The sequence below is a fragment of the Pteronotus mesoamericanus genome, unplaced genomic scaffold, assembly GCF_021234165.1.
Source record: "Pteronotus mesoamericanus isolate MK-2021 breed Mesoamerican mustached bat unplaced genomic scaffold, CSHL_Meso_final contig_202, whole genome shotgun sequence".
Classification (NCBI taxonomy): domain Eukaryota; kingdom Metazoa; phylum Chordata; class Mammalia; order Chiroptera; family Mormoopidae; genus Pteronotus; species Pteronotus mesoamericanus.
Window position 1 is genome coordinate 7626238 of NW_026555086.1, and position 15613 is coordinate 7641850.

A 15613-nucleotide genomic window follows, 5' to 3' on the forward strand; every position below is an offset into this window, starting at 1 on the left:
TACAAATATAAAAATATAACCAAAACTTCAAACAGTTTTTTATATAGTTTCTATAAACTTATACGAGAAAACTTAATAGGAGAAAAATTCTCCAAGCCCAACTATAAATGATGCCTGTACTCTAGGATGTGTACACAGTAACCAGAAGTTTAAGTTTATAAATGTAGCAATCTTGCCCTCAACAGAACAGGATAATACATTTTCCCAATTTATCTCTAGTCGTGCAATACAACCCATCACTAAAATACAAATTACACCTAAACTGACTTCATCTAGACTTAAGTTTTTCACAAAAACAAGCTTGATAAATATAAGCTAATAGGAAGATGTACAGTATTATGGCTCAAGGGGAAAGTACAGTATCATGTTTCTCATCACATATTTAAATAAAGGGAAACTGAAATGACTCGGTTTAACCAAAAGAAGAAGTGATAGAAAACAAGTGGAATAATTATAGGAAATGAAAGAAACCTTATGCTACAGAAGCTGAGTTGCCTCACATTCAAAAACCACTACGCCCTGTCTGGCCGTGCGACATACAAACTGCACACACTCTGCAGCAGTCATAGTGATGGGGCGTATGTCCCCAAGACTGTGAACTCATAAAAACGTGAAGTCTGAGGGACTCCAACATGGAAATGCGACTCCAAGCATTTCATCTCAGCGACTGAGAAGTTACTTAAGAAACAGTCATTAAAAACCTGAGAGCGTAAGAGCCACATCATTTAAGGAAGAGAATTTTAAACTGCTTGCCAACCTGCTGATGCTAGAGGACCTCTACCTCTCACTTCTAATTAATCATAAAAGAAAAAAATTAATTTAATTACTTTAGCCAATCAAATGCTAACTTAATGGAACTCTTAAATATCCAAAGTAGTAACTGAACTACACAATACTAGTTATAAGGTAAGACAATGATAAAAATCCAGATCCGCTGTTAAAAGTACAAATTCATAGATTATCATATGCCATTCTAAGTATTATCTACCTTTTTAAAAAAATCACAAGTCTTCATCACTTTGGAAAAAAATTTCACTTTTCCTCAAAGGGATATCAATGCTAACTAAATATGATTTAAGACATTTGAGTAAAATGTTTGTTTTTTTCCCCTCACCTACTGGATGTCTCCCAGTGCCATTTAGTAGTTTTATATAAAATACTCCCTACTTGGATTACTCAGGGAAAATAACAATGTAAATGTAGTTCTAGAATACAAAACAGCATTCTCATTTATAAACAAATCTGGAACACAGAAGGCCATCCAAAATATGTCAGTTAATTGAGAGCTGATTTAAAAACTATTCAGTATTTAACATGTAGAGAATTGGAATGCACAATTTCAAACTGTTAGTTCCTGAAGCAGCATGACAAGAACTTATTTATCAAAGACCTTAGTGTTGAACAGCACCCTCGCACCCTCTTCTAATGCATCAGATTTGAACTTCACTATTTCCTTCCAGGAACCAGAATAACAGTGTTGGGCTACAACTACAACTGATCAGTTCAAAAATAGTTTTAAAAATTTGTATGTGTGTGTCATGAATTTCACATTGAAAACCAGACCTCTTTCATTCCAAGGTTATAACCCAGCCAGCTGAAATCAAAGGTTTTTCTCACCGAGGTCCCAGCATATGGATGATTCATCCAAGCACTTGTACTGGAAAGCAGTAATCAAAAAAGAAGTTCTAGGTCAAAGCTTAAGTTACAAAGTACGCGTCACGTCAAATCACATGACTCTTCAACTCCTTTACTGACAACACTTTATAAATCATACCCCCCAAAAGCCCCCCTATTTCCCCCCACCCCAAATGGCAAGAGCTTCTCGGGTCTGAAATATGGTCACGGTAGCTTTTCACTTGGATTCCAGAAACAATCATGGAAGGTGGACTGGACCAAGCTATCTCCTTCCCCGGCGATGACTCGCTAATCAGTGAGCCAACCAATAAAATCGTAATAAATTAGTAATACGCTAATGTAAACCAAAGGACAGGACTGAGCCCTTAAAGGAGAACTATCCACAGAACTGGTGGCTCTTTCAAAGAAAACGCTAGTCATTTTTGGTCCTGCAGTGCAGCGTGTACCTGCTATCTGAACAGGAGCCCAGTCAGTCACGACCTGACACGCAACGATGTGAGTCTGACAGGACCTCAACTAGCGAACTTGTTCATGCATGAATCTTCGCAGGCATTCTCGGTCTGACTTTCTCAGGTCTAAACAGGGAAAAAACTCATGATACACCTTTCACATCACCCGACGCTCAGGGGAATAGCCCTGTGATCAGTACCATAAAGTTGTGAGAACTAATCAAGTCCATTTCTATTAAAAACTTAACTATGTACCAATCTATCTTCTTCAAGTAGCTGTGTCTTGCAAGATCTCCTTCGCAGTAGACCTGCCGCCACCAAGCCTGTAGCAAGGCGCACACAGTGCGTTTCGACTGCTAGGCAGTGGCACAGCCAGCACACTCCTTTGCCCTCAGATACGTTTTTTTAGTCCTTTAAATCTGATACTAATTTAGCAATATTTTTAAAAGTTTTTAAAATGTGGGGGGTTTTTTTCCTCTTAGGCTCACAACAACCTATCTTGTATCCTTTCCTTAGATTTCAGATTATTCCCACGTATTTTTGAAAAGGTTTTGTATCACTTGCTAAATTCAGTTTTTCATCTTTATGAATATAACTTCAAATTCATTGAAATAACTAACTTTGTAATCCGAGAGTTCAAAACCTAACTGACCCACTTTTAGAAACTTTCTTCACAGGTTGCCGTCTTACCATGGCCCTCGGAACACCAAGAACCAGAATTCAGAAGAGCACAATTAACACCCTCATTATATGAAGAAAACCCTGAAATGAACTACAGATCTGTCTCTGTATATACCATTCCCCATGACTTTGCCAGACCTAGTCCACCTTAATGGTTTCCCACGTGGTGAGGTCTACTGCTTGTAAAGTAAGGTCCGACCGAACCAGCACAGAATGTACCAGGCAGGAGCCTCCTGGGAGTTCTTCCAAACACAACTCATCAGAGCGCAGAGTGTGGTACGGGAGCTACACCTGGGACTCATTCAGGTTAATCTAGTTCCCAAAAGTAACAGAAAATCTTCATCACAGAGGTCTCTGACGCGGCCTGGGAGTGTGCCCCCGGAGTGGCATCAGAGCCGATGTCCCATAAACTCGGCCGACCCAACCCGGCCCTTGTCCCTGAACCTGCACCAGCCTGGGGGCGAGGAAAAAATGATCCTCATGTATAAGAACTGTTCAAGTTGAATGTGAAATTAAAAAAAAAAAACAAATGGAAAGAAGTCCACTTTCTTTAATGTACAAAAATGTATGAGTAGAAACAAAAGTGAGTTAAACATTACCACATGTGTCTACACTACTATCTAGTTCTTCAGGTCAACTTTACTCTTCAAACAATAGAGAGGAGGAGGCAATTGAGGGTCTGGGAAAGAGATAAAAAAAAACACAACAATTTTCTACTATGTGTATTCTGTACTGGGCAGAGCTGTGCTCACAGAGACGGCTTCTTTACTTCTCCCCTGTGCAGGCATTCAGTTGTATATAAAGTTGAACCTGAATTTTAAAAAGAACAACAGCTTTATTAAAAACAATATTATTTATGTAGTTTCTACCTGAAATGACAAAGAAATTTATTTAGACATTTCTACCTTCTCTTGACATGTTTTGGCATTTTCTACACCAAGAAACACCTTTCTCTCACCTGTTACATCTTACACATTAAATAACAATGCTGTTGAATAATTACAGACAAAAGAAAGTCTAAATTTGATTGATTACCCACTAATAAATTCCCTGATGGAAAGAAAAGTTTTTTACACTTCATTGTATTCTGACCACTCAGCACAATTTATGACCTGACAGATGGTGTTTAAATAAATGAGTAATGTGCCTTTTTCCCATATCCCATTCTTCGATTTGTAACCCATCAGCAGACCAAGCAGAGGAGTTAAGACATGAAGTTTGATGAGTGTAACAAAAGAGAAAGACCAATTCTACTCAACTAGCTTTCACAGAAAGCAAAGTCACTGCTGGAATTATTTTTAAACTAACATTTATTAAGCTCTTACCAGGTGCCTAACACCAGTATAAGCACTTTATATGTTATTTCACTTATTTCTCATGATTCTATGAAGTGGGGACTACCACCCCCATTTACAGATGAAGAAAGAGGCAAACGGGCGTAACCCTCTGCCTGGGGTCATTGCTACGACGTGCTGAAGGTGATCATCAAACCCAAACACTGACCCAGAATCTGTGTTCCTGACCACCCTGCGAGTCAGCAAATCCTAGCCGTGGCTGGCTCTAAGGGGCTCCACCAGTATGATTCAACCTAAAAAACTCATTTCTCATCACTCCACCTTAAAAAATATATCAAACTCCATGTACAAAATCAGGACTTAATCCCACATGCCCCAATTTGGGCCTATATACAGTAGGTTCTAGAAAGGAAAGAAAATATGTTACACCAAGAGATTCAATCTCCACCTTTTTATGTAGGTAACTCCCTTCATATTTACTGTCCACTACGGCCTATTATTTCACCATCTCTCTTTAAATGCAGACTTCAAACCTAACTAAGAGGATCACATCCAGAGAAGAACACTTCCACAAATACCAGAATGTCATGCCACAGGCCAGGGCCACTTTTGGTCGGTCATGTTTTATCTATGACTCTCACGTGACCTACGGGTCCATCTATTGCCTTACCTTCCTCAAAGACCTAAATTCACGAACTATCCCTCCTCAAGGGGCTCGGAGTATTTTAAATCTGGCAGGGCAAATGAATCAACCACAAGTGTTCAACACTGCGTACCTGCTCAAAAGTTGAGGGAGACTAGAAATGATGGGTCCGTATCCTGGCGCGTTGTCATACAATTCAAACAACGGTGCGGCTACCAGCTTGTAATTTTTAGGGACAGCAAACAAGGCTACAACAAAACAAAACAGTATTCATTTTCTCTATTTCCTTATATAATCATGGCTTTCGCTTCACTTGTAATCTTCAGTTTTACATCTGGGAAACATTTGTGGAGAAAATACTGCTCATTGATACGTTTTGGTTCTGTATTTTAAGCAAAGTTCATAGTAAGAACTTCGAAACGGACTCGCTAAAGAGATCTGTGCTATTAACAACCAAGAGCACCATATGTTATTAAAATGCACAACAAGCCTAAAGATGCTACTCTAAAAATTTCAATTCACCTCTCTCCTACAATTTTCAGTTTATTCCAATGTGAAAATCAATACCAGAAGCTAAACAGTTATTAAAAATAATCTGGTACTTTAGGCTCTAGCTACACTTAATTTCCACCCTGTAGTGTATGACTGGCACATCTATGAGAAAAACTTAAGTAATTCTGTATAAACATGGTATATGTTTTTAATGTTGTGATAAATTCAAAAATTAAAAAAACCTTAATAAAAAAACACAGAGGTATCCTTGAAATTACTCCACAAATGTTTTTAGATGGCTGCATTCAAAAACAAATAACTTACCTTTTTCTTGAAGTTGAACCAAAAACAGCTTCTTATGTTCCTTCGGTTTTGTAATATGTGCAGGAATATATGGATACTGAAACAACGAGAATAATCTGCTGTTACCAAGACATCCCTTACACCGCCACACCTCTATCACCTCTCCCATTTCAGACCTTAAACCCAAATATCATCCCTCTGAGACCAAGTTCCCCATAATCCCAACACAATTCTATTTTAAAATGTATCCTGTGGCTTTATTTCTTTACATGTTTATCCCCCAATACAGTGCAAACTGCTGAGAGAAGTAGACTCCTTTCTAGTCTTCTATTTACTAATAAAGAAATGTTTTAATAAGTACGAAACAACAGTGAATTATTCAACCGTTCAAGACAATAGGTATACACAGAACTTATTTACAGCTTAAGAAATTTAAAACAATGAAGTCTGATATTAAATAGTGCTTTTTTAAAAAATATCATTACAAAGTTTAATTTTCTAGAATCCTGATGTGGATACAACAAAAGTTCCCAAAAGCACACCGCCCAGCATCACCCCATTTCCTTCTACTCAGGATGCGCGCCCCTTTCCTTCCCAGCCTCTTCTCCACAGCCCTCGCCTTGGTGCATAGCCCGCTGCACTCACACAGACTCCCACAGACTGAGACAGGGAGATCGTGTGTGCTCTCTTCCCACTGACACCGAACCAGTGCTCCACGTTCGCTATAACTCCTGTGCTGTATCTTAGACTGGCAGAGCCAAGACATGGGTTCAGTGACTTAAGGCAATTGTCCTACGACCCCTTCCTGGGAGGGGACCTGAAGGGGAGTGCGCAGAAAGTAGCCTGGAGAACTGGGTTATTACTGAGCATTTTCCAGTTATACCAAGGAATGTTCAAAATACGACTGCAATAGCTGCTCTGTGCATTCCTGGCCCAGGAACACCATTTCCAGATGGAACTCTGCTTCCGTTAAGCCAACACAGTTCTCAGGTCGCCAGCGCCAGCTGCCATCACACCTTACCGCCCTCTCCCTCAGCGCCACTGGGGAGTCACAAGAAAGAGGACAGGCAGAACAACCTCATGACTGGCCGACATTCTGTGCAATTCTTGACCTGGAACGTCTTGTCATGCAGAGAAGCTATCAAAGCCATGGAACCCTGTCATAAGAATTCAGCATCTCTTTTCAAGTAGCCCACTGGCCAAAGACAGGAAAATTTACGCACCAGTAACACTAGTTATTACAATGGATTATAAAATACATCAAACATGTTTAAAATCCATGAGGTCAAATGACACTTTAAAAGGTCACTGAAACAGATGCTTTTTGTACCTCTCATCAGTTTCTCATTCCAGCTCAGACTGCAGGGCGGCTGTGTCGGGAAGGGCTGAAAAGCCCCCCGCACCCCCAGGTGCTGCCTCTGGTCCACTCTACTCTTCCGCCTCAAGGCGCTACCAAGGCCCTGGAAAGCCGCTCAGCTAACGCTCAGACTCAGCGTCAAAGTGCAAGCAGTTAACGCACCCCTCGCCTCACTGGGGACAAAGCCAGGGCCTTCCGTCCCTCCTACGGACAGTTCCGAGGTGCACTCCGCAGGGTCCCTCCCAGTCCTCGGCAGGACCCTTCCTGGCGCCCTTAGCTGTGATGAGATCAACGATGTTCCTTTTTGTGACTTCTGTGGCCTCTGGTCCCCCTTCCCCGTATCCTGCCGCTTCTGGGGATCGCCTCCCAAACACAATGACAACAGGGGATGCAGCCAGCAACGCAAGCACTGAGGGCTTTAAACAGCCTGTGCTCATTAACAGATAAACTACAAGGGGAAAAAGAAAGATGGGGAACTAACCTGTAGATGTAAAAAAGACTTAAGAGACTATCCTAATTTGAACAAATTCTAAAAACAAAATAACCAAATGTGAAACTATAAAGGATATGTGAACAGTGACTACATGTTTAATGACATTATGGAATTATTTCTTTTTTTTACTATTGTAATAAATAGTACTGTGGTTTTTTTTTAAAAAAATCCCTCTCTTTTAGAAATGCACACTGGAATATTAACAACTGAAATTCTATCATGGATTTGCTTCATAACAATCTAAAGTGAGGGCAGGGGGAATGGGGAGGGGGGAGGGGCTGACGAAACTTGACAATGAGCTGTTAACAGCTGAAGGTGGGTGACAGTTACGAGGATATGTTTAGTTTTACTATTTCCTCTACTTTTGAATATATTTGAAATTTTCCTTTCAAAGAAAAAAATGCTTGGCTTTTTCATTTTTTATCTAAACTCAGGAGATTAAAAAGGATGTTTCAAGTCAAAGCCTAACATAATCTTTTCAAATGGCTAGAATTAGGTCAGTTCCCTACTCCCCGAAAGCCCAGCAAACACACCCGGGCGCTGACCGACCTGAGGCGGCTCGAAGTTCGGTCTCCACCAGTTCCCGATGCAGTCGTCGATGACCCAGTCCTGCAGGACTCCGTCCTGGCGGCCTAGTATCTGCCAGAAGGAAGCGATGCAGCCAGTGAACAGCGACCCAGGCACGCCCCCGACACCCTTCTGCCAGGAAGGGAATTCTGCCCGCAGCTCTCCTAATAGACATGCTTTCCACACGGACAACAGGGCATCGGGGAACTAAATTCCATTTCCTCTCGTGTACAACTATCCCTTTTTGGCGGAGTTAATAACTATTTCATTTCATGTCATTCGCTATCACTAATTCATCCCCATTTTCCACAGAGGTTAACTTTCTGCCAATTCAAATATCAACTGTTCTATTCACTTCATTTTTCCTAAGAGACGCTCCTCTACCGTCCTGCTCCAACCTGTGGATGCGGAGCCCGCCTCACAGCTGGAGAGCCAGGCCTCCCTTTGCCTCTCTCCTCTCTACATTCTGAGCCCTGTATCTTCTCTCTTAGTTTATTCTGGTGGTGAACACCCCTCTTATTCCTGAGAAAAGGTGTTAAGAGATAACACAGCTTTGGAGACTCCATATGTTGGAAATAACTTTTTATTTTACATGCACACTTGATTTAGTTTGACTACACAGAAAATTCTAGGGTAGAAATCATGTTCCCTCAGATTTAAGAAGCAATGTTCCCTCTTTTAGCTTCCAGCGTTATTTCTGGGAAGTCAATGCCATTTCTGATTTTGATGCTCGTGTTTAAACCATGTCTCTACTCCCCACCCACATTGGAAGCTTGTAGGATTTCCTCTTTATCCTCACTGATTTAAAACTTCATGACGATATATGCTTTTGCACAAATCTTTTGACATTCATCATAGGGGGCAGGCCAGTAGTTCTCTTCAGTCTGAAAACTTACTCTCTTCGAATTTGGGAAATTTTCTTAATTACTTTGCAAATTCTTCTTTTTCCTCTGTCCTTTTTATCTATACAACTGACCCTTGAACAACACGGGTTTGAATTACGCAGGTCCACTTAAACGCAGATTTTTTTTCAATAAACACTGCAAATGTATTTTCTCTTTATAATTTTCTTTTCCTTAGCTTATTTTACATGGGAATACAGTACATAATACATATAACATACAAAGTATGCAAGAGTAGTCAACTGTTTTATGTAACCAAAAGGCTTCTAGTCAACAGCAGGCTATCAGTTAAGTTTTAAAGGGAGTCAAAAGTTTTACATGGATTTTAAACTGTACAGGCAGTTGGTAACCTCTAACCCACACCTAACTCAACAGTCAAGTATAGTTTATATTAGTCCTTCCAGAATGACCTGCTAATTTTATTTTTTCTTAACTATGGTCTATCTTTTCATTCTACTTTCTTGTAGATTCTTTAAATTTAATCTTTTAACTCTACTGAATTTTTCATTCTGCTAATTCGTTTTAATATTCATGAGTTCTTTTTGTTGGTTGAACAGTCTTTTATTATTTTATTTTTTAAATTTTAAAAAAGGACATTTTTTTCATTGCTCTTAGAGAACGAGAAACAAGTATCGATTGGTTGCCTCCTGTAAGTGTCCCGCCCGAGATCCAGCCCACGGCCTCTCAGTGCCCGGGACAGACGCTGCAACCAGCCGCAACCAGCCGAGCCAGCTGGCGAGGGCTGAGGAGCCTTTCTGACTGGCACACTGTTAGACAGATGCAGCATCTCCTTTATCATACCAAGTGTATCGATTGGGACTTTACTGATCACTGAATTTTGTTTCCTTTGAGTTCTTTTTGCTTCTTTTGATCTTTCTTGTTAAGCAGTTTTCTCCAAAAGCCTAGCGATACTTGGTTATCTGCTTACAAATAAGGGTAAAGCAGTAAGATGCTTGTCACCCCTGGGAGCTTGATGCCGGGCCTGCACTCACTCCTTGGAAGAGTCCCAAATGTCACCCATCTGGATTTTGTTGTTTAGTCACTTTCTCCAGAAACAAAACTCCAACCTTCAACTTAGGGTAAACTAGTTGCCAACAAACTATCGGCCTAGCAGGAGAAGCCTAGAAGTCTCACTCTTCACGATGTAAACTTCCACTCATTCTCCCCATCTCAACCTTTTCATTGCTTAATGTTTTCTGATTCTAGCTCTACAAAGAATCGATCCCCAGTTAGACGGTGCCCAACCGGGCGGAGTGGGGAAGACGATCGAGGCATATAAATACATCCCACACAGACTGGCAGTCAGCCCTGGTTTCAGCCCACGCAGGGCCCCACTTCCACAGGCGCCCCCAACCCCGCAGCCTTTCCGGTGTTCCGCACTGCTGGGTGCCGAACCGCCCTCCTGCTGGGCTGACGCTGCCCTGTCGGCCAGGATCTGCCTAACTGCCTTCCAGCTTCCAAAAACTTCTGTTAGAGTCTCCTCTTGCGCTCCTCAGCCCTATTGGATTTATATCCTTTTAAAATCCCCTTACCCCCTTTTTGGTGGAATTTTGAGAAAGAGCTAAGGTAAATAGGTAGGTGTGATCTACCACATGTAAATGAGTACCCAAGAACAGCACAATATTTAAAAGTTACCAGAAAGAATAATAGGTTGAAGTGGTAGAATTACAGGTTATTCTAGTTTTGTTTCTACTTTTCTGTGTTTGCCGAGGTTTTTGCAAAGAATATGTATTAGTTTTGTATATAAAGGGGAGGGGCAGGTTGCATGCTAAAAAAGTATTTAATAACAAAAACAATCTATAATCTCAAAAACCTCCAGATTCTGTACATTTGGCTCAAAATCTTCAGAGGCAGACATGAGAATGACTTTTACACGGCAGTATACTTGAAGCCCTGGCTGGGTGGCTCAGTCAGTTAAAGCATCACCCCAATACTCCAAGGACGCAGGTTCAATCTCCAGAGAGGACACATACAAGAATCAACCAATGAGTGCATGAATAAGTGGAATAACAAATTGATGTGCAAAAATGAAAATAGGTACATAACAGAAATCATTCTCTTATCAAAATTCTGTATGGCCTGCTACGGAACAAAACGACCCGCACTCAAAGCTCCAGCTCCGTTGACATGCTAGCTGTGTAACACCAAGCAAGCTCCCTGAACTCTCTGTGCCCCAGTTTTCTTATCAGTAAAACTGAATTAGTAATAGTTCCTACTTCCTAGGTCTGTTGTGATAACCAAAGGAGTTACTGCACGTAAAACACTTAGTGCCTAGTACAGTAAGTGCCCAATAAATGTTGGCTTTTATTATCCATTACTGTTACATAAACACAAAGAAAGTAGAAGTTCAACTTGCAGAAAATAAACATTGTACATACTACCACTCTGGAATTTAAGTTTTATTTATTGAAAAGTAAATGTTCAAAACAAAGTTATCCTTTTCATGAGACATAAAAAGCCTAATTATCCAGTAAGTGGATGGTATCAACAAGGGCAATAATGAAACCGTCGAAGTGGTGAAATAGAAAAATACCTCTGTCATTAAGCGTTTTAGTCCTTCAACTTCATCTTCTCCTGGGTTAAGTTCACCACCAGGTCTGCATAAAGGTTAAGAATTTCAGCTTTCAAATCAATACAATTTTGGGAGAAGGCAATAATACTTATTTCTCTCAAGTAACTGAGTATCACGTATTTCAGTGTCACATGAGGCAATCAAAGGGAGAAGGAAGAATATTCTAGAAATAGAAAGCTGAATTCATGTTAATTTGCCAGACTAATCATAACACAAACTCTAATTTTAAACAAAATATGTACTGTAATATAAACATTACATAATTGCTGACCACCAGTCCATCCCAATCTTTTTCTGGAAGCTATCTAGTGTTAATGAAGTCTAAAAATGTCCAGAGAGCAATGAACCACACATTCTCTAAGTCTGAAGAATGGGGCATTTTCCCAGAACTCCACCCTAAATATTTAAGACTACTTTTGGTACAATGTGGTCAAATAGTTGTGAACTGTATGTATATCGAGAAATTCATGAGCTTAAACGATAAAGCTAGATAATTATCTATAAAAATATAAGCCATTTTAAGAATAGAAAACACACTTCATCCAAAGAAATGATATCAATTGTTTTTAGTAATGCTACAATGACATCTAGTAATTGAACTTCGGACCAATTTGTTTAACAGGGCTCCCACCACGCTCAGTCATTAACATCAACGATACACAGAAACATGCAGATTTCTAGTTAGGCAATAAATGAGCACTGTCCTGGAGAAAAATTACTGGTGCTATTCTTCTAAAGACTCCAGGAACAGCCGTGTTTGTTGAGATAAACGCCTAAGGACTAAATCTACATTCCAAAGCCACATAAAACAGCAATCCTAGTAAAAGCGGTCTTGCTGTTCATTTTCCAATGACACTTACAGTTTGAAGAAAGTTGTTCCCAGCTGTAGCAGTAGCACATGGGGTAGCCGGTGCTCATGTACAATCAGAACCCCTTCTACAGTCCTCCTCATTCCAATTTTATCAAATTCCTCCCTCATGCGTTGAAATCTGGCTGCAACAGAGCTATCCTTCTCGTAGAGGGGCTCTTTTGTACCAAAAGTGTAATTGGTAAGAGGGTACCTGTGATCCAAAGACAAAGATTGCACAGTGAGACCTGGAGACCGTAATATACCATCACAGATACCAACCATGCTTAACACACACCCCCCCCCCCCCCATGGTAAAAAGTGTGTACTGTACTCAGAGCCACAGGATTTGTCCAAAGTTACACAGCTAGTTAACGAGACAGCAGAGACTAGGATCCAGGTCTTGGGACTCTAAAACCGGAGCTTGTAGTAGGACAAGCCTGTTACTCTACAGCTGAACTTTCAAGCGTAGATAATACTATCCATAAGGCTCTTCCATGCTTACAGAAGCGGTTATCTGGACATCTGGTCATGGCTAGTGTAGTAACACTGCCAAGCTGGCTAACATCCCTTTGGGCTCCTCTGACTGCTCATCTAGACAGAAATTCTATTAATTACGGGCACCAATGGCTAATCTCTTTTTCTACAAGTTGAGCCGTCACTTCCATCATCTCTCCTGTTATCTCTACTTCCCCCGTCAACTATCCTCAGACTCTTTTGGTACCCCAACCCTTTCATCTCCAGATAAACTTTTCTTTCTCCTTTAAAACCTTCTGCATTTATTTCATTCATTATCCTTATTCTTCTCCTCATTCAATCTTCTATCCACCATACTTAATCTGAATATTTGCTCCTCCGTTATCAAGAATGCAAAATATGGCTCATATTGCTAAAGAGTTTCCAAATTGCCCAATAAAGATCAAATTTTTCCTCAAAAATAATTTAAAATACCATTTTATATGTGTATCACACGTATCACCCTGTAACCCCTCAATCCTAAGACTTACAGTAAGAAGTCTTTGAGATAAGAACGCTTTGACTACACTGCCTATCCCCAAGGTATCTTTTTTATAAAAACACCTTGACCTAAGTCAGTAGCTACATAAATAATCCACTCCACTATTCTTGAAAGGGGAACAACTCAAGGTTGCCAAAACTTCAAAAGTTAATTCAAGAAGCCAGATTCTAAGCATAAACGAAGCAGCTCTTAAATATACAATTTCCAGAGTGCTTTAAAGATTTTTAGAAAGACCTTTCCCAATAGTTCCAATGCTGAATCTACCATCGTTAGCAGTAGCAACCTTACACAACACTACGTGCCAGGCAGTTTTTTAAAATGCTTTTTATTTATAAACATTTAGTACTCACAAACTAAATTATATAGAATTAAGGACAGCTATAACACAACTCTACTACAAGAGCCAGCCCCCACATCAAATAAGGGGATGCAATCAAGACGAAATATCATTTTCAGCTGTGAAATCGGTGCCAGCCGGGACACACACATATTATTTCCATCATACTGTGAGCTTTATAAAGCAGGGACAACATCTTACTTCCTCACCTCTGTATATCCAGCATTATGCCCAATGCCTGGAACAAAGTAGGCATTTATGCAGTATTTTCTAAAAGAAAATACACTGGGGGAGAGAGGACTTATTTTTCAATTTAGATCGTTACACACAAGAGTTTACAACATGATGATTATTTCTGAATACTGCATTTATATAGAAGTACTGTAAATCCATCAACCGTAACTTTAAGGGAGTAAAGATTAAAACATTTTCATCAAATTAAGTCTACATAATGGCTTAGTGCAAATTGAGCTAATAATCAAGGCAAATCAAGGGAAAACTGTGAGTCCTAGTTCTAATCACCACTAAAAGTGATCCAGAAGCTGTGCTTTCGTGTTTTTAAAAAGGGCAACATTTGCTTATCCCACTTCATGGGAATTCTATGAGGATTTTTAAAAGAAATGATATGAAATTAAAATTATTATTATGATAACATAATAGCTATGCACTTGCATACACACAACTATCTACTAATTTCAGATTTCATACGCCTAATGTTTTGTAATCTAAATTTCCAGGCCAGCACCTGTTTTGCCAAACGAAACAATAACCATCCTTCCCATTTCAAATCTCTTTTGTGGGGGAAAATTCATTTATTTGAATATGAAACAGAGGAAACACCTAAAGCGTCCTACAAAAACACCAGTATTGTCAGTAAACCCTTGCACCTTTCAAACACTGAACACAATTAAGTGGCCACCTTCCTCCATTAGGACCAGCACCACAGTGTCTCACAAACTCTCAAGGACAGTAAGATACGAGCATCCTGACGAATTCTTGAGCAAGACACAGCCCAAATGCCAAATTACCAGCCTTACCCGCCACAGCGAGGTTATTGAGGAGCGTGAACTCGAAATGCAAGGCTTTTAGGTGCTTAAAAAGGAAGGTGTAGATAACAAGACGCAGCCACAATGGGTTCCCTGGGGCTGCATTATAGGCCCCTCCACTGTCTGAAAGCCTAACCCTAACAGCATCCACCCTCCCAAGGGGGGCCTCCTGGGTGCCTGGACGCTCCCACGAAGCAGAGGCAGAATGGACTTGACAACGCACAGCGCAGGCCAGACAGCCTGAAGCACACGAATAAAATGTATGTTCACGAGCTGAAATGCAATTTGGAGTTAAGACGGAAAAAACTAGGGCTCCGCACAATAGCTACATCTCGAAAGCTTACTGTTAGAAAGATAAGCACCACGTTTTGCCGTTATCTCTGGGGAGGTTGAGAAAAGGGTTCAAAGCCAACTCCCGTTCTTCCTCCCACTGATTCCAGGGGCAGAGGAAGAAGCCTTCTTTCCGGAAAAGGAAAACCCTCTCAAATAGGACGCTAACCCCTTGGCGCTGGAGAACAAGGAAGGGGTCTGTGGGAGGCTAGACAGGCCCGCGCTCACAAGCGGGAGTGGGGGTGGTGGGGAGGCGTGGAGCCTGCGAGGGCTGGGGGCGCGCCAGAAGAGAAGATCGGGGTCTTTACCAGCGCTCCCTAGAAGGGTAAGCCGGTGAAGGCAGCGCGGGAAGGCCAGGCCGCACTTACAGGTTGATTGTGCGCTCCAAGGTGAGGGGCTTGGTCTGCTGGATGTACTTGTTGCCGAACTGGTTGACGCCCCGGGGCCAGCCGGTCTGCGAACGATTGGGCGGCACCACGGACATGATGACGAGCACTGATGGCGAGCGGCAAGGAGGAGAAGCGGGGAGACTTTCCCGGTGCGGGCAGCGGTGGTCTGCGTCCCACTCAGCAGCCGCCGCCCGCCATTAACAAGGGAAGAGGTGTTCGGTCGCCGGAAGTGCACCCAGAACCTCTGGCGGCAGGAA

General features: G+C 41.2%; 1 protein-coding gene across 1 annotated transcript; it reads right to left on the reverse strand.

Annotated features, from left to right (window-relative positions):
* Positions 1–1805: 1805 nt before the first annotated feature.
* Positions 1806–15606, reverse strand: NUDT21 (nudix hydrolase 21). The gene is made up of 7 exons (XM_054570354.1): positions 15336–15606; positions 12250–12450; positions 11351–11414; positions 7898–7987; positions 5520–5595; positions 4837–4951; positions 1806–3575 (listed from the first exon to the last, which is right to left on the reverse strand). Exons 1-7 carry the CDS (start codon positions 15449–15451, stop codon positions 3554–3556), a joined length of 684 nt encoding a protein of 227 aa, XP_054426329.1. The 5' UTR covers positions 15452–15606; the 3' UTR covers positions 1806–3553.
* Between the last annotated feature and the right edge of the window lie 7 nt (positions 15607–15613).